At 43.3% G+C, this 20,046-nt stretch overlaps 1 protein-coding gene across 4 annotated transcripts in view; it reads left to right on the top strand.

Moving 5' to 3' along the window:
• Window positions 1–20,046, top strand: part of LOC126298892 (probable medium-chain specific acyl-CoA dehydrogenase, mitochondrial) — a 213,427-nt gene that overhangs the window by 134,773 nt on the left and 58,608 nt on the right. Inside the window, exons 10-11 of one of the 4 annotated variants that reach the window (XM_049990431.1) lie at window positions 2,506–2,676; window positions 6,495–6,827. The exons of 2 other annotated variants lie outside the window; for them this stretch is intronic. In XM_049990431.1, coding sequence (XP_049846388.1) covers window positions 2,506–2,676; window positions 6,495–6,644 — 321 coding nt within the window. In that variant the 3' untranslated portion in view covers window positions 6,645–6,827. Of the gene's footprint in view, window positions 1–2,505; window positions 2,677–6,494; window positions 6,828–20,046 lie in introns of those variants that run through there. One more of the 4 variants, XM_049990430.1, reaches the window with a different exon arrangement.

The following is a 20,046-nucleotide window of genomic DNA, read 5'->3' as shown; positions in this document are numbered from 1 at the left end:
TGAACTTAATGAACCCGATGTAGATGAAGGTGGGCAGTGCCATGATGTCACTGCACTCAAATCAGCAATGGCATCAGGACACAAATGCCCAGCATTGGTCAAGGCTGCCTGGCTCACCATAAGGGGGCACATGTGCCACAAATTTCTAATTCTGGCACCTGCCCTACTTTGGACCTTGGGGACACAACTGGACAACCACATCCCTCATTAGTGAGACAGTTTAACACCCAACCTCACTGTGCTACATCACATGCAGACACTTGTATGAGAGACCTGGCAGGTCAGCGATCTATCCTGTGAGCGCGTGCGCGTGCTCGTGAGATTGAAGCTCTCCGGAGCCTGTGCAGAACTGTCATAGCCACATGGGTTTGATGATACCGCTTGAGCGACTGTATCAAATTGAGAACCTTAACTTTGTCAATCCTGCACTCCTGGACAATATCAAGGTACCTGTATCAGCTTGATTGACAATACACCTTACCTGGCAGTGCACCAGGAAGTAGTGAAGGGGATTCTCCCACCTTCCCATAGGTTTTTAGAAGCCGATGGTGGTGGTGGTGGTGGTGGTGGTGGTGGTGGTGGTGGTGGTGGTGGATGATTCAGTGTTGGCTACTGGCTTGCCACCAGCACTACAGAGCAATTCCGTATTTTGTTTAAGCAGTTCTTGCGTATTAGCTTGTGGCAGCTTTTGTTTCTGGTACTTGAGTTGTAACTGCTCCTACCAACACTTCAAAAAAAAAATTTGCTGAGCCCATGGTGGCCACAATTTAAAGCTATGAAAAAGAAAAACGTCAGACATGTCAATGTCCTACATCACTATTTTTGCATCTGAATATGTGTGACATTAGTATAGCAATATTCTGTGCCTGTTGGAATTGCAGTAGTCAATGGTGGCTTAACTAAAAGCCAAGGAAGCTGGAACTCCACATGTAATTCATTCTTGGTGTTGAGACACTCTGCACTGTACTCTGTTGGTCTGTGCTTGTCCCTACATGGTCCATTTCCTCTATCTACGGGGGAGTAATCACTCACACTGGTCACATTGAGTAACTAAGCAGATGGAAAACGAAGCTAGTGCCAGGACTGAGGTGGTTACCACAAAGGGCATGAGCAAGGCCTTGCATAGGTAGATGCACTACCCAGGTATTTACCTGCCAGTGGCAATAGTATTATCCCAGGGGTTCTTATGTGGACATCAGTGCTCTAATTCCACTGTGATACCCATGCTAGCTCATATGCACCCACCTCAATATACTCTGTAAGTGAATCTCCATTAACACATTTACTATTCCCACCAGACACCCTTCAGGAATTAAATTTGCTCCTCAATGCATTCTTGCATCCTGAGTTTAGGGAAACTATTGTCAGATGGGAAGATTCAAAAAGCTCATGTAGTGTAGCAGCTGTGGGGTCCCTTTAGCAGGCACTCAGTTGCTGACATCCTCTACAGCATGACTAGACATGGGGGCCATTTGGATCTTATCACCTGATACTACAGTCTCATGTCTCAAAACCTTCCTGTACTTATAGTAAATAAAAAATACAGTACTGAAAAAAAAGAGGCAAATGTGTTAATGGAGTTTATTTTATTTGTCTCATTTTCTTTAGATTTTTTTCATCTTCATTCTCTTCCCCTCATTTCTCTCTGCTACGTTATCTCTCTTTTTCCCTTGTTTTTAACTGCACTATTAATTTACCTTCCTCTAATTCATCTTAACTTCTCACTTTCTCCTCAACATCTCTGGACTGAAGCTGGCATATATTGTCTGGTGTCTCACCCTTCATGTTGATGTCTGGATGAACTGCCCCACCCTTTTAATATCTTCCAACTTCTCTCCTCCACTAGTAAGGAACTGATAGTTCTATAAGAAGACAAATCTAGGATTTTTTCTTATTTTTTAGAACAGTTGTGCTGTTATGATCTGGTTTTTATGGCACATGATCTTCTGTCACAGAGATAATTATCTCCCATTAATAACTCACAGACTAAGGCCTGAAATAAATAGACTATAAATTACCTTTGCTCAGATTTAACACTCATTACATGAAAAATTTTGCAGCATGGATTACAAAATAATGACATAACCAGAAAAATAAATTGCTACTGCAGTTATATTTACAGAAAAAAATATCAGTTTCACTGACACTAACGTTCAATGAATGAAAGTTTTACCAAGAATTATTTCTTCAAATATCTTAACATGAAATTATTGTTATTTGCAATGTTGGTGCCCATTGCTTCTAGCTCACCATTCATTACCGATAGTTAATGTCCAAATTGACAAATTTTTAGCCTAGTCTTTATTTTCACCCATGTTTTCCACCAATAAGTAGTAGTAATGGGTGATTACGTTGCTACTGTTAAGTATTATGATTTCTGCATGAAAGTCTATGGGAAAGAGGCATTTGCAATGTAATAATGATTAAATGCCGCAGATCATAATAGTAATTGATATTCTGCATGATTGATACTGATAACAAAAAAGGAAATTTTCTTGTTAACAGGCTGTTGCTTTCATGCTTGCGGATATGGCTATTGGTGTTGAAACAGCTCGCTTATCATGGATGAGAGCTGCATGGGCTTCAGATCAAGGTGAAAGGAATTCCTACCTGGCATCTATTGCTAAGGCTTATGCATCTGATGTAGCCCAGAAGTGTGCGTCAGATGCTGTGCAGGTATTTATGTTTGTCGTGGCAAATTGACTGTGCCTTGTCTTGTATCATCATCATCATCATCATCATCATCATCATCATCATCATCATCATCATCATCATCATCATCATCATCATCATCATCATCATCATCATCATCATCATCATCATCATCATCATCATCATCATCATCATCATCATCATCATCATCATCATCATCATCATCATCAAGTGCTGATTCAGTATCTTAGATTTATGTTACAGATGAAGGAATCAGTTTTCTGTTTTTGGTGAATGAAAGGTATTTCGTAACACTTTCTTGTGTTAAATCTATTTTTATTTCCATCTCTGAACCCCATAGTGTTTACATGTAGCTCCACTCTGATGGTAACTTCCAAATTAAAAGGTTATCTATACCACTGTATATACACTAGTCCACTTTTTAAAACTAATAAATCAATGAAGAACTTTCAAATATTTTTGGTAACAAAGTATCATGTAAAAATCTGAAGTAAATGTTCAGACAGACATAGGCTTTGCCAGACTTCAGATTTTTACATGATACACAAAAAAATATTCAGATAGACCAAGTGTTTATTGGAGTATGTGGTACATAATGTATAGAGGAAATATGGTTAGCAAAACCTTGTAAAAGTTTCAAGCACATAGGACAAGAACATAGGACAAGAACATTCCATGATACCCTAACAAAATATACAGCCTTTGTCCATCTGATATTTATCAAACAAGAAGTATACTTTTTCTGTTTAAATACCCTGCCATTGTCAATAAAACCGACAGAAAATGTTGTGCTATACTGTGATGTGAAAATGAGCAGTTTAAACTGAATGTGAGAAAAAGTGGGGAAAAAAATTAAACACTAGGCAAATTGCTTTCCCTTACATATTCTCTCCCCTTATATATAATTTTAAACAAACAATTTTGTTCATAACTGTGTCAGGAAGAAAACAAAATAGCACAGTCAATTTTAGTAGAAAACTGAAGTTATGGCTTATTGGCTATAATTAGGTAAGATTACAAGTACAAAGTTTGAGGATTCAGAATCTGTAGACACTGAAACTATGTGAATAATGTCACTGAAAGTACTATCCTGATGGATGAAGCTTCAAGGGAGGTCTCAAAGAACAAAGCTGGTATTAGTCATTGCCAATGATTCCTTGTTTGAGAACTGGGGGGGGGGGGGCAGGAGAAGGAGGGGGGAGGGGGAGAGGGAGGGGGGAGGGGGGAGGGGGGAGGGGGGAGGGGGGAGAGGGAGGGGGGAGGGGGAGGGGGGAGGGGGGAGGGGGAGGGGGGAGGGGGGAGGGGGGAGGGGGGAGGGGGAGGGGGGAGGGGGGAGGGGGGGAGGGGGAGGGGGGAGGGGGGAGGGGGAGGGGGGAGGGGGAGGGGGAGGGGGAGGTGGGAGGGGGAGGGGGAGGGGGGAGGGGGAGGGGGGAGGGGGAGGGGGGGAGGGGGGAGGGGGGAGGGGGAGGGGGGAGAGGGGAGGGGGGAGGGGGGAGGGGGGAGAAGACAATGTGTATCCAATTTGCATACATATTTAGCAATTGTGAAGCATTGCATTGCTAGGCTCACTAATCCACCAGTGTGACCTCCTTTACACACGACTATTGTCAGTTACAATTACCTGTTTTATCAATTCATTAGCTGTCCCCAACCAGACATTGGTGTGACAGTCTGGTTAAATTGAAAACAAAAAAAAAATCAGAAAGCACACACATCTAACATGTATGGTAATTGGATATACATCCTGATCTCCTCCTACCCATTTCTCTGTCCACTTTCTCCTTTTTCCCATCTTTCTGTTGCCGCTACCCAGTCCTCTTCCCACCTGTATCTCTCTGTCCACCTCCTGCTCCTTTTTTATTTCCATCTCTTTTCCCATATCTCTGACAATATGCAATAACAATGAACAAAGTTTTAAGATTCTCTAGTAGTACTCTGCTAAAAATGGTTATTATTAAACAGGAAAGTTAAGCTACATATAATTGTGAAGCTGATAATCCATAAACACAAGTCCGTCTGATGTGCTTCAATTATTCCATTATTTTATTTATAACCTAACAGAGGTTACTATCTGGATAGCCTTCAAGTTACTAGGAAAGTAACTGAACTTTCATCAATTTGTTAATAAGTTGTATTGTTCAGTATTCCTATTTTTATATTCATGCTGCACATGCACAGAGAATTACATATGTAGGTGTTCATGGAGACTCAGATACTCCAACAGCCGTACAGGGCACTCCCTGCCATGCACCATGCAGTGGCTTGCAGTTATTTCCTTTGCTGTTCCACTTGCAGATAGAGCAAGATAGGAACGACTTTCTCTTTGCTTCCAGATGAGCCCAATTTATCGTATCCAATATACACGGTCCTTACATAAAAGGTATGTTTGTGCTGTGGTCTGATTCAAATGCCGGCTCTCTAAATTTTCTCATTCTTTTAAAGAAGGTGGCAGTAAAAGAGTATTACCATCCCTCCAGGGATTCCCACTTGAGTTCCCAATGCACCCCTGTAACCCCTTTTGCCCTTCAGCCGTGTATCACAGTATATCATGTGGAGAAAGGGGGTCAAGAGGAGGAGGAGGAGGAGGAGGAGGAGGAGAAGGAGGAGGAGGAGGAGGAAATTAATGACATCTTTGTCGACAGGATGTAAACACTAGAGACGGAGCACAAGCTCAGGTTAGGTTAGGAAGTTTGAAATTGGGGAAGGAATTCGGCCGTGCAAAGGAACCATCCCAGAATTTGCCTGAAGTGATGTAGGGAAATCACGGAAAACCTAAATCAGGATGGCCGGACGTGGGATTGAACCGTTGTCCTCCCAAAAGCAAGTCCAGTTTGAAACTCAGCTTGCCCACCGAGCGAGGTTGTACAGTGATAGCACATCTACACCAGGAATGCTTATTACTCTACTTACCATACTGAAATTACTTAAAGTAAATGCCAGTTGATCAGCTACACATTAACCTAGCACACCATTAATTTAAAACTGACTGTTGAAAGCAGTAATCATTTAACAAGTCACATAAATGAAATACAAGAATGGAGAACTCTTAACTTATGAGAACTAACTTGCTACTTAGCAAACTTATTGCCTGATCATGAGCACAGTCATATTTTAGATAAATCGTTCACACTGGAGAATCTATGCAACAGTCAAACGACAGTATATTTTTAAGGGTCCCTTACGGATGGCAAACATCTGAAGTTATGAAGAATACACTGACTAACACGTCCCATTAGTGTTGTTTATAGTATACATAAACTGATATGCTTGCAATGTGTATGTAGTGAGCTATTGAGCTGAAACTGGTACACAGGGATTTAAGAATTCAAAAGCTTGCATGCAAGATACAATTAATGTTATTTGAAATGTTATTTAAAAATAATTTTTCCATCATTTTAATGATGCAAATGCACCAGACTTCAAGAAATTTACTCTATACTCTTTGCCCATTGTTCCTATATTGTGCAAATTTTGTAGATTGTCTTACTCTACATGGAAAATTTTCTTCCAGAAATGAAAGAAAAGACAGGAAAGTCAAATCATTGAAATTTTCTACACATTGCATTTTTTGCACTCATCAACTAAAACAGATTGTGACTCCTTTTTAGACAGCAAAACAAATTAGAAATATATAGTAAGTCTGTGAGAGTGGTTACTGTAGGACTGAAACAAAAAACTGAAGATTTCACAATAAAGGTTTCATGGCGTGTGTGTTTCCTTTATTTTTCTTTTTTTAATGTTTTGATATTTATCTAGTGTTTCTAATAGAACATTGTAACCCATTATGTAAATCTGCAGTCTGACACATTTCTGTTTTTCAGATCTTTGGTGGAAATGGATTTAATAGTGAATACCCTGTGGAGAAACTGATGAGAGATGCAAAAATTTTTCAAATATATGAAGGAACATCTCAGATACAGCGTCTTATTATATCAAGAGCAATGTTCGATAAAATTAAGCAAAGATCATGAATATTTTACATATAAATTCCTTTGAAAATAAAGTTCTGCAGAATGAAGAGCTATTAATATAAGTTGAAGACAATGAAAAATCAAGAAATTCAAATTCATTAGTCAAATATTATGAATTCACTTATTGAATGTACATTGGCATTTTTTATCTCTCTCTAATAAAGTTATTTCTACAAGTTTCAATCTTGTTCTGTGTATTACATGCAGGTATTTTACAAAATACTGAATATAAAATCATATACCTTTTACTTCTCCTAAGCATGAACTCAGTGTCTTTACCAAATAAAGTGACACAGTGGTTAAGAAGTGACACATGCAGGTGCAAGCAAAACATGAGAAGCACTGAGGTGACCAACAAGGCTTAGTTTTTGCATGATTAATGTAACTCACTTCAGAGGAATGCAGACCTATTGCTGATTTTCTTCTTAATCTTTTATCAACTCAACAAGTTATCAGTTCATAATGAGAATGCTATCGACAGAATATTACACGCTACCTAACCTCCTTACGAAAAAGGCAAAAAGGAATGACAGCTGAATATACATTTGAGTCCTCCAAGCAAATATTCAGTTTGGGTGTGATGTCAGACTGAAGCAAACTTCTGTGACTTTCAATCTACATCTACATCCACATCCATACTCCGCAAGCCACCTGACGGTGTGTGGCGGAGAGTACCCTGAGTACCTCTATCGGTTCTCCCTTCTATTCCAGTCTCGTATTGTACGTGGAAAGAAGGAAGAAGGATTGTCGGTATGCTTCTGTGTGGGCTCTAATCTCTCTGATTTTATCCTCATGGTCTCTTCGCGAGATATACGTAGGAGGGAGCAATATACTGCTTGACTCTTCGGTGAAGGTATGTTCTCGAAACTTAAACTCCAGTGGAAGACTCTGCAGGAGAGACGCTCAGTAGCTCGGTATGGGCTTTTGTTAATCTATCATCTCCGTAACGCTTTCGCGATTACTAAATGATCCTGTAACAGAGCGCGCTGCTCTCCGTTGGATCTTCTCTATCTCTTCTATCAACCCTACCTGGTGCGGATCCCACACTGCTGAGCAGTATTCAAGCATTGGGCGAACAAGCGTACTGTAACCTACTTCCTTTGTTGTCGGATTGCATTTCCTTAAGATTCTTCCAATGAATCTCAGTCTGGCATCTGCTTTACCGACGATCAACTTTATATGATCATTCCATTTTAAATCACTCCTAATGAGTACTCCCAGATAATTTATGGAATTAACTACTTCCAGTTGCTGACCTGCTATTTTGTAGCTAGATGATAAGGGACCTATCTTTCTATGTATTCGCATCACATTACACTTGTCTACATTGTGATTCAATTGCCATTCCGTGCACCATGCGTCAATTCGCTGCAGATCCTCCTGCATTTCAGTACAATTTTCCATTGTTGCAACCTCTCGATACACCACAGCATCATCTGCAAAAAGCCTCAGTGAACTTCCGATGTCATCCACCAGGTCATTTATGTATATTGTGAATAGCAACGGTCCTATGACACTCCCCTGCGGCACACCTGAAATCACTCTTACTTCGGAAGACTTCTCTCTCTCTCTCTCTCTCTCTCTCTCTCTCTCTCTCTCTCTCTCTCTCTCTCTCTCTCTCACTAACCCATGGTACAGTCTGGTCAACATTTCACTTTCTAAAGTTCTTAACCCTGGATCACAAAGAGAATTAGTTTTCTCTCTGTCCTTAAAGTTCCCTCTAACTGCAATTTAAACATGTAAAACATAGGCATTCTGATTTCTGTATACCTTCTTTAGCAACTTACATTTTATAGTGGCCAAAAGCATTATATTATGAGCAAGAAGTTGATAAGTCTCATAACAAAATGAAGACAGTTTGGAATAGCGTTAGAAGGGAGACAGAGAAAACTATAAGAACATTTGAAGAACTAAAAATAAACCATGAAGGAAATCTAGTACACAATCCTGAAAATATAGCCTATATTTTCAACAAGCACTTCTTGTAAGTTTCAGAACAAATAGGCTGCAAGACCTCTGTTAATGAAGTTCTGAGTGATACGAATTTTACCTGTATGTTTGGGTGTAGTCTTTTGCATATTAGACCTGTCACAGCATCTAGAATTGGGGAGGAGAGAAGTTTGTGGCACAACTTGACCAGAAGAAGGGATCGGTTGGTAGGACATGTTCTGAGGCATCAAGGGGTCACCAATTTAGTATTGGAGGGCAGCATGGAGGGTAAAAATTGTAGAGGGAGACCAAGAGATGAATACACTAAGCAGATTCAGAAGGATGTAGGTTGCAGTAAGTACCGGGAGATGAAGAAGCTTGCACAGGATAGAGCAGTCCAAGACTGGTTTGATGCAGCTCTCCATGCTAAAGACCACAATAACAACAGCATCTGCAATTGAAAGAACAATTCTCTCTCAAATACATATTCCACTGAGGTAGATAATATCTCTAATAACTTACTAAAACATAGCAAACTACATCACACATAGAAGCACAGCTCTATTTTCAATGCATCCATACAACAAGGAACTGTGCCTGATACCCTGTAGTTTCTGACCTTGGTTTTGTCACCTTTTTGTGAAAAGGGGTTTAACAGCGGCATATTTAAATGTAACATCCCTCCTAACTGCTTTTCCCAGATTCTGGAAAAGCTTATGAATATGAGAATTTTGGAACACCTAGATAAATAAAACATTATCAGCAAAAGTCAGTTTGGTTTTTCAAAGGGTCTTTCCACTGAACAAGCAATTTATGCTGTAACAAATGAAGTTCTGAATTCAATTAACGACAGAATGGTATCAACAGGATTGAAATGAAATGAGCATCTGGCATTGTTTTGCACTTTGCAGCCGAACTCCCCCGTGTGGGGTCTCTGGGAAGTCTTATTTCAGTCGATGCCACATTGGACAACTTGCATGCTGGTGATAAGGACAACACATCATCCTTGTAACATCCAGTCCAGGAGCGGAGAAAATCTCCAACCTGGCTGGGAATTGCCTCCCATGCAGTGGGCCTGGGTTCAAGTACATAATCCTACTGTGTCCACCTGCTTAGCTGAGTGATTGTGTCAAAGGCTTTTGGCAAGTCACAAAATAATCACCAAATCCTACTACAGTAAGCAGACCTATTAGAAACAAGTGGCATAGCAAATAAGCGACAAAGCAGAAAGTAATGATTCCAATCTTCTGGTTTCATAGAGGTACAGTAGATAGTACTGATGAATTCGATCACTGCAGATCTTGAGAACCGTTAAATGTGGAGTGCCCAAGGATTCGTTCTTGGTGCTGTACTGTACCTCATATTTGTAAATTACCTACCTTAATGTACAAAGCTACATTGCTGATGTCATATGCAAAAACTGTAAAAAAAAAAAAAAAAAAAAAAAAAAAAAAAAAAAAAAAGCATTATGACTGCTGGCCATACATGTGATGTTCTTCATGGATCTGTTTAGAATATTCTCATTGATTTGATGAAATGGCTTAGCATCAGTAGACTCTTGCTGAACTTTAACAAGATGACTATATTTGGTTCACTGCAACTGCTAATACCGAGGATGAGTTAACTGAAGTGTGGCACCCAATCACTAGAAAGAGTTCATTATAAACTTAACTGGTCTCATATAATACACCAATGGCCATAAAAATTGCTGTACAACAAAGATGATATGCTACAGACATGAAATTTAACTGACAGGAAGAAGATGCTGTGATGTGTGAATGCTCTGAAAAGCTAATCTTTTGCACAAGATTGGCGCCGGTGGTGACACCTACAACGCGCTGACATGAGGAAAGTTTCCAACCGATTTGTCACACACAAACAGCAGTTAACCAGTGTTGCCTGGTTAAATGTCATCGTAATGCCTCATGTAAGGAGGAGAAATGCATATCATCACGTTCCAGACTTTGATTAAAGTCAGATTGTATCCTATCGCGATTGCGGTTTATCGTATCGCGACATTGACTGCTAGCAGAATATGGAATCTGGGGATCCAGCACAGCATTCTGTATTACATCGTCAACCCAAAGGATCTCAACCAATGCGAACAGAAAACGGCCTTTTATCACTAGCTGTCGAGATGACGGGCATCTTGTCCGCATGGCTGGAACGGATTGTGCAGCCACGTCTCGATCCCTGAGTCAACAGATGGGGACTTTTGCAAAAGAACAACCATCTGCACGAGAAGTTCGATGATGTTTGCAGCAGTATTGACTATTAGCTCTGAGACGATGGTTGCGGTTACTCTTGATGCTGCATCACATACAGGAGCGCCTGCAATGGTGTACTCAACGATAAACCTAGGTGCACGAATGGCAAAACGTCATTTTTTTTTTTGGATGAATCCAGGTTCTGTTTACAGCATCATGATGGTCGCATCCGTGCTTGGCGACATCGTGGTGAAGCAGAATAATGCACGACCGCTTGTTGCAGGTCCTGTATGGGCGTTTCTGTATTCAGAAAATGTTCGACTGCTTCCTTGGCCAGCACCTACTCCAGACCTCTCAACAATTGAGAACGTCTGGTCAATGGTGGCCGAGCAACTAGCTCAACACAATACACCAGTCACTACTCTGGATGGCAGGTACAGGTACAGCTGTCCATGCAGCTTAAACAGAGATTTAATGAACTGTGCTATCGTGTTGGAGTCAATGGCCAGGCGTATCAAGGCTGTTATTACGGCCAGAGGTGGTTGTTTTGGGTACAGGTTTCTCAGGATATATGCACCCAAATTGCGTGAGAATGTAATCACATCAAATTGCGTGAAAATGTAATCACATGTCGGTTCTAGTATAATATATTTGTCCAATGAATACCCGTTTATCATCTGCATTTCTTCTTTATGTAGCAGTTTTAATGGCCAGTAGTGTAAATGATCTGATAGGCCAAAAATCGATGAGCTAAGCCTGTGTGTCCTCTCCAAGGGTGGAAATATTGGCACAACTAAAGCAGCATACTATGGCTATTTCCATTCTCTGGTTTCCCCAAAATATGATACCATATGTCGCAAAACACCAGCGAAGAAAATACTCATGGCCCAAAAATGTGTTATAAAACTAGTGTGTGGTGTAGCCTCAGATGTAGTTTATTTTTGAAAGAACTTACGAACACTGGATATGGCATATTGGAGGGGGGGGGAGGCGGGAAGAGCGGCAAAGATATTTGTTTGTGGTTTTAGGACGCACAAATACAATCGTCATTTGCGCCCTGACTAATTTACGAATGTACCGCGAGGCACAAGGTTAATACAGAAACTAAAAGGGACAACACTATAGAAGATGTATTAACAGGCATAGGATTAAAAAACTACAGCATAATCAAACGTCCTTAGACAGGTGTGTCAAGTTGATAAAATGAAGAACGCGAGCAGCAGCTCCTGGGTCATCCGCTAAAATGGCATCCAGAGTACATGGCAGGCCAAGATCAAGACGCAGCGTAGCAAAATCCGGACAGGACGTTAAAATGTGGTGGACCGTCAGCAATTGGCCACATGGACAGAACGGCGCCGGCGCTGCCGTCAGCAGATGGCGATGGCTGAACCGGCAGTGTCCAATTCGTAACCGGGCCAAAACGATCTCCTCCCACCGAGAAGGACGTGAGGAGGACGTCCAAGCTACGGGAAGAGGTTTCGAGGCCCGAAGCTTGTTGTCCCTAAGTGCAGCCCAATCGGCATGCCACAGCGATAAAATGCGCCGACAAATGACCGTGCTACAACCTGATGAAGGGACACAACAAGAAGCCGTCCAAGGCTGGAGGATTTCAGCCTTGGCCGCGGCATCTGCAGCTTCGTTCCCACGGATACCGACATGGCCAGGAACCCACAAAGCTAACTGGAGACCCGTCGTCCACCAGCTGCTGAAGAGAGCGTTGGATCCCGTGCACGAAAGGGTGAACCGGATACAGCTCACTGAAGCTCTGGATGGCGCTCAGAGAATCGGAGCAGATGACATTAGCAGAATGTCGGTGGCGGCAGACGTAAAGAACAGCCTGGTAGAGGGCAAAGAGCTCAGCTGTGAAGACCGAACAATGGCCATGTAGCCGGTATTTGAAACTTTGTGCCCCAACAATAAAAGAACACCCGACCCCGTCGTTGGTCTTAGAGCCATCTGTATAAATGAAAGTCATATCAATGAACTTCGAACGAAGTTCGACAAAACGGGAGTTGTATACTGAACCGGAGGGGTAACCTCCTTTGGGAGCGAGCGGAGGTCAAGGTGAACGACAACCTGAGCCTGGAGCCAAGGTGGCGTGTGGCTCTCGCCCACTCTAAAGGTTGCAGGCAGTGAAAAATCAATGAGTTGAAGGAGGCGACGAAAGCGAACTCCAGGGGGTAGCAGGGCAGAGACATACAACCCATATTGACGGTCAAGAGAGTCGTCAAAAAAGGAACGATACGATGGATGGTCGGGCATTGACAGAAGCCGACAGGCGTAACGACAAAGCAGCATATCGCGCCGGTGAGTGAGTGGCAGTTCACCGGCTTTAGTATGAAAACTCTCGACGGGACTAGTATAAAACGCTCCGATCGCAAGCCGTAAAGCCCGATATTGTATGGAGTTGAGGCGGCGTAAGACGGACGGCCGTGCAGAGGAGTATACAAAGCACCCATACTCCAGCTTGGAGCGGACGATCGACCGATATAGGCGAAGTAGGACAGTTCGATCCGCTCCCCACGACGTGCCACTGAGAACACGGAGGACATTTAGAGAACGGGTACAACGGGCAGCCAAATATGACATGTCGAGACCAACTAAGTTTCCTGTCAAATGTAAGACCTACAAATTATGTTGTCTCCACGAATGGGAAAGCAACGGGGCCGAGTTGTAAGGACGGTGGGAGAAACTTTTTGTAGCGCCAGAAGTTAATACAGACTGTTTTCTCGGAAGAAAAACGGAAGCCATTGGCGACACTCCAGGAGTAAAGACGTTTCCTGGAGCGCTGTCTTCAGCGTTCTCTTGACCATGGATTGCGTCCCAGATGATGTATGAAGCTCCCTTTTTGTGGACGATTTTACCATCTATTGCAGCGCGCAGCGTACATTATTGGATTGATCGCTATGGCGAAGAGAGCGACGCTCAAAACGGAGCCCTGTGGCACCCCATTCTCCTGGCGGAAGCTTTCTGACAGGACAGAACCCACACGTACCCTATACTGACGATCCATTAAAAAGGAACGAATAAAAAGAGGGAGGCGACCGCGAAAGCCCCATGTATGCATGGTGCGGAGAATGCCCGCCCTCCAACAGGTGTCGTAAGCCTTCTCCAAATCAAAGAACACAGCCGCGGTCGGGCACTTCCGCAAGAAGTTATTCATAATGAAGGTCGACAGGGTAAACAGATGGTCAACAGCAGAGCGGCGCCTACGAAATCCACATTGTACATTGGTAAGTAGGCGTCGAGATTCGAGCAGCCAAACCAACCGAGAGTTAACCATTCGCTGTATCACAGACAGCTGGTAAGCGAGATGGGTCGATAACTGGAAGGCAACTGCTTGTCCTTCCCCAGCTTAGGAATCGGTACAACAATAGACTCGCGCCAGCATGCAGGAACATGTCCCTCAATCCAGATGCGATTGTAAGTATGAAGAAGGAAACCTTTACCCGCAGGAGAAAGGTTCTTCAGCATCTGAATATGAATAGAATCAGGCCCCGGAGCAGAGGACCGTGACCGGGCAAGTACAATGCCCCATTCACCATGCGGGAACTGGAAAATGCAGTTTTCACAATTCGAGGAGTGGAAATTAGGTGGCCGAGACTACTCCCCTGCCTTCCTCCCCCCGAAAACAGGCAGAGGAATGAGTGGAGCTCGAAACCTCTGCGAAAAAGCGGCCGAAGGCATTGGAGACATCCTCGGGGGCCACAAGGACGTCATTCGCGACCGTCAAGCCAGAAACTTGTGAGTGGACCTTAGTGCCAGATAGCTGGCGCAGGCTACCCCAGACAACAGAAGGAGCAAAACTGTTGAAGGTGCTTGTGAAAGCAGCCCAGCTGGCTTTCTTGCTTTCTTTAAATGCCACCCTACAGTCGCGAATTGTATCACTTACAAACGATTATGTGCAACGGTGTCGTATTTTTAAAGGTGCCTAAAGCACGTCGACGAGCACGTAAAGTGTCTCTACATGCTGCGGTCCACCAGGGGACCGGTACCCGCCATGGAGAAGAAGTAGTGTGAGGGATGGAATATTCAGCAGCAGTGAGAATGACTTCCGTGAGGTGTGCGGCCTGACTATCGCAGCTTGTGAAGGTTTGATCCTGAAAGGTCGCCCTGGAAGTGAAGAGCCCCCAGTCTGCTTTGGAGATGTTCCAACTAGTTGAGCACAGAGAGGGGGTGTGATGCAGGAGATGGGTAACACACAGGAAGTGGTTGCTCGAGTATGTATCAGAACCACCGTGCAAGTTGGGTAGTACATATAGAAAGGTCTAAATGGGAGCAGGTGTGAATTGTGTCCGAAAGAAAAGTGGGGGCGCCAGTATTGATGAAGACGAGATTGAGCTGGTTGAAAAGGTCTAACAGGGAGCCCCTCAGGCAGGATGCTGGAGAGCCCCAAAGAGGATGGTGAGCATTGAAGTCTACAGTTAACAAAAATGGTGCAGGGAGCTGAGCAATAATTTGCATCATGTCTGCCCTGGAAACGGCAGACGACGATGGAGTGTAAACGGTGCAAATGGAAAATGTCTGCACACCGACCTGCAGGCAGTTGACGTAAAATCGGGGAGAGTAATTCAATGTGATGGGGTCGTATTAAGTATCATCCTGGACCAGCAACGTAACCCCTCCATGAAGCCGGAGGGGTAGGCCAAAACGCACAAAGGTGTAGTGTGCCAAGGCAATTTGATCGCATGGGTGTGGCTTCGTTTCCTGGAGGGCTACGACGAGCGGACGGTGCAAGTGGAGCAGCAATTTCAAGTCCTCTCGGTTGGAGTGAATGCTGCGAATATTCTAGTGAATATTCCAGTGAATAAGTGCCATCGTGAGAGGAAGAAGATGCAAGAAGGGGTCATCTCGAAGGCCGCTGAGAGCCCGGCTTCGAGCGAGCACTGCCGCCGCTAGCAGGAGGCGGACAGTCATCATCCATTTGTTCTATAGGTTCATCGCCCATCTTGTGAAGATGGCCGGGAGGGGGAGCTTCCTCCGCTAGTGAACGGCCAGATGTTCAGCTACCAGCGGTGCCGCCAGGCGAAACCGATGACGGCCTGGGGCGGCAACCGCTGGAGACGGGGGGGGGGGGGGGGGGGGGGGCGCAGGAGGAGAAATGCGCCGTGGCGGGGAAGGAGAACTGTGCTTCCTATGAGCCTTCTTGGAAAATCGTTTTGTGGAAGGATTGGTCAATGGCTGAGGGTTCGAGGTACGTAGAAGGTCTGCACGAGACGGTTCCTTCTTGAAGGCCCGTGCTTCTGACTTCTGTGTCTTCGTCCTGGCAGAAGCTGATATAGGTGCTTGTGTCGGAGGGGCGCCGGGAGGAAGAGGAGACGTCGATCGGGCGATCTTAGCACTGGCCGAACGGACGACAGTAGTGCTGAAGGTCGGATCGCATGTCTGCGTCGCCATCTCCCAGGTAGTCCGAGGAGAGGCCAGTACAGTACAGTACAGTACAGTACAGTACAGTACAGTACAGTACAGTACAACGTGGGCTTCCTACTAGCCAATAGCTTGCGAGCAGCTGAGGTGTAGACTTTCTCTTTGACCCGAATTTCTTCGATACAGCGTTCTTCCTTGTAGACGGGACAGTCGCTGGAGGATGCTGCATGGTCACCGTGACTGTCCACCTCCGTCTCCTTGTTGTGTGAACTGTCACCCTCATGGGCATCCCTGCCCTAAGTCACTCATGTAGCCGCATTGGAACAAGAATGGCGAGTGTGATTAAAACGCTGACACTGGTAGCAGTGCGTAGGTGTCGGGACATAGGGGCGAACAGAGATAACCTCGTAGCCCGCCTTGATGCGTGACGGCAGCTGAACACTGTCAAACGTCAAGAAAAGTGTCCGGGTCGGTACAAGGTCATCGTCGACCTTTTTCGTGACCCTACGGACAGCCGTCACGCCCTGCTCAGCGAGGAAAGACTGAATCTCCTTGTCAGTCAATCCGTCGAGCTATCTAGTATAGACTACTCCACGAGACGAATTAAAAGTGTGCTTCGGGCTACACTCCTGTACACGTTCCCTGTCCGGGTGGAGGCTCACCAGTTTTTGTGCCTGAAAGGCGGTCTCAGTTTCTAGTAACAAGGTACCATTACGCAACCTGGTACAAGACTTGACAGATCCAGCTATGGCATCTACGCCCTTCTGGATAACGAAAGGGTTGACAAAAGTACTACCGCCTGCCCCACAGTTCCTCGTAATTTCTCGATCTGAGGACGGAAAGGATTTTTCCTCTGTCACTGGTGGCTGGTCAAATTTCCGTTTGTGGGCAGAAGTGGAGAGAGAAGAAGAAGAAATCCATTGCGGAAGAATCCTTTATGATTGCCAGCTCCTCCGATGGCGTGCTCCTTCCTTGTGGGGACCCTCTCAGAGGGCACTCCCGCCTGAGGTGATTGGTCCCTCCGTCCGTTTCTCGGGAGGTGTGACCTGAGGTGTGAACAATCAGCATGGTCGGAATGTGTCAGCTCAGGCCATCACCCCTCCCTGGGGCCTGGCCTTTACCAGGGGGTACGTGCGTGCCTTACTTGTAATTCCCTGCCCTGGGTAGACGAGTTACCCTGTCACCGGTTACGTGTGCGAACGCGTGGGTCGGCCATCAGGCACGCACAGGGAGGAAGGAAGAGGGAAAGAAAGGACAGACTGTCTCCAACGCCGAAGCGGAGACCAGAGAAGGAGAAGAAGGCAAGGAGAAGAAGGCAAAGAGAAGAAGGCAAGGAGAAGAGTAAGTAAGACAGTGAGATGGAGAAGAACAAAGAAAAGAACCAACCAAAGGAAGGAAGAAACCAGAAGAAGTGAAAAACCAAAATGAACGCAAATATAGATCGTGAAACCGTCCGTCTCCGGACGCAGGCGCTAACTACCCCCTTGAAGGGGAGGGACTCCTTTTAGTCGCCTCTTATGACAGGCAGGAATACCTCGCGCCTATTCTAACCCCCGGACCGGCAGGGGGGGGTCTCACATAGGTGAGAATCAAAAGAGGTACGCATTTTTTTTGGTGTTATAGTGTTCAGAAAAATCCTGAACCTAAATTTACTTCCCTAACTACAAAATATTTCAGATAAGAATGTGTACTCACCATCTGCATATTCATTTTGAGGGAAGATAAAAAAAATTAGTACCAGGTAATTCTCTGGTGTTAATGAATAACTCTGAGTGGTGCACCTCATAGTTGTCCTGAACAGTTTCACTTCTGATACTGGCACTGTATAATAAAGATTTCCCATGCCACAGCTAGTGCTTGGTAGGACCAATTCACTATTAACACTAGTTTCACCTGATCCACTTCTGGTGCTAAGATCTGCATGAAAACTACAAATCTTATTTGTGCTTTGGCAAGTAGTTTATTAACATCAGTTTCACTTCTGGTATTAGTTGTTAATAGTGAATTAGGCCTACCAAGCACTAGTAGTACTATGGCAAGTGTTTAGTGAATTTGGCGAGACAGCAGCTTTATAACACTCATATTGGTAATTTCAGAAGGAACACCTGCCCCATGTTTATGAATAAAACTAGGAATAGCCTGAACAGGGGTGTGTTTCCAAAAGTTTTCTTTGAAAAAAATGATCTTCACAAACAAAAGAAGCAGCACAGTCCACGTTAAATAAATGTTTAGAAACACTTTTCCACTTCAGTAGCAACTTGAGGTTGTTTTGGAAATCTGTAGAAAAGCTTGCTGCTAACTTTCTCTGTTGAACCCACATAATATCCAGATGAACAGCCAGGGCATTTACAGGAGTATTCCAATGTCAATTTCATATGTCAGTAGCAGTTTTGTTTAATGTCAAATGTTATGTTTCTTCAGAATATTTAACACAACAAAGTTATTTAAACAAACAAACAAACAAACATAAACCACACAGCTTAATTCATGACAGAAGAGAATACATTTCATTTACTGAAAATTAAATGTCTTACTTTAGGATTAATTTTTGACATTTCTTCAGCAGAAATCTCTTCAATTACACAATGAACTTTGAGAAATTTAAAGTAAAAAATCTGTTTGTAAATGTGAAACAAATACAAATACAACTGTAAACATACTACTGATCTTCATTATAAAGACTTCAGAACAGAGGAAGATGATAGCACCTCAAGTGATCTGAAAGGAACTAAGAGTCAAACGAAACTGGAATTGACCAACGAGAGCTGTCCAGTGGTGGTTGTTGATATTCTAAGTGGCTTTTTGCCTCTTCTCCTATATAGCTTTCACCCCTGTGGCTACCAGTCCAATTGCTCCACTAGTTTGGCACAAACTATGCCCAATTGCTAGCCCCTCAACATATGAAAGTGATAAGAACAGATTTTGTGGTAGAGAATTAATTTTTAAAGGATATCTGATATTTACTGTATTGCAGGTCATTTAGGAAGTTGGCTGTAGCTAGTGCCAGCTTCCCAGTAGCAGTAGCAGTAGGTATTGCCTGCCGGTTACTGCAGTCTGACAGCCTTATGTCTGTCTCTTGAGTCTGTCTACTTTCCTTTTAGATCAGTTTATCTATTAGCGAAAAGCCAAATCAAAATATCTACTGTAGTTCCTGAGATTAACCCAAACATCAGGACAGAAACCACATTGAGGGACTTTAGTATAATTCCAGTGATACTAATAAAACTGCAACACAAATGGTATTAAGTGTTTGTGTATATAGAGAAGAATGAAGCTTATTTTTCTATTTACTTTCAAAGTATCTGGCTATTTATCTGAATTAGTCACTGCAGTTTGAAAACAATGATCCTGGCAACATTTTTGGAATATTGGTTATGTATCAACACTGTATTCATATTGTAATAATGATTATTTTAATCAAAAAATGCTGATTACTGTGATTGATGATGGTGGTGGTGGATGTGTATGGAGACGTGGTTTGTAAACTGCTTCCTCTAAACTCATTGTATTGCCTAGTTTAACTGAAGATGGGTTGCAAGTTCTGTAGTAAATAATCTTCGAGTCTTTTTGATTTCATACATCTAAATCTGTCATCAATACGCAAGTTTTTCTCAGTTTCTCTAAACCAATTAAAGCAAATAATTTAGATAACTTGTTTAAAAAAAGACATGGCTGATTTCCTTTTACATCCTTGTCCTATCTAAGCTTTTGATTTTTTTCAGTTATCAGTGAGATGTCAAACCCTGATATTCATAACTTCATTTGTTTGACTTTGTCCTAAATCATGTGTCTAAAAAATGTACTAAAATGATTCTTGGACCAAAACAAATGAATATTGTTCTTTCTTTGGGTTTCTCTTTCATGAAGCATTCACTTCATATTCAAACAATTAATTTACA

The sequence above is a fragment of the Schistocerca gregaria genome, chromosome X, assembly GCF_023897955.1.
Source record: "Schistocerca gregaria isolate iqSchGreg1 chromosome X, iqSchGreg1.2, whole genome shotgun sequence".
Lineage (NCBI taxonomy): Eukaryota > Metazoa > Arthropoda > Insecta > Orthoptera > Acrididae > Schistocerca > Schistocerca gregaria.
The sequence above is the reverse complement of the archived record's forward strand: the minus strand, read 5'-3'. Positions and strand labels throughout refer to the sequence as shown.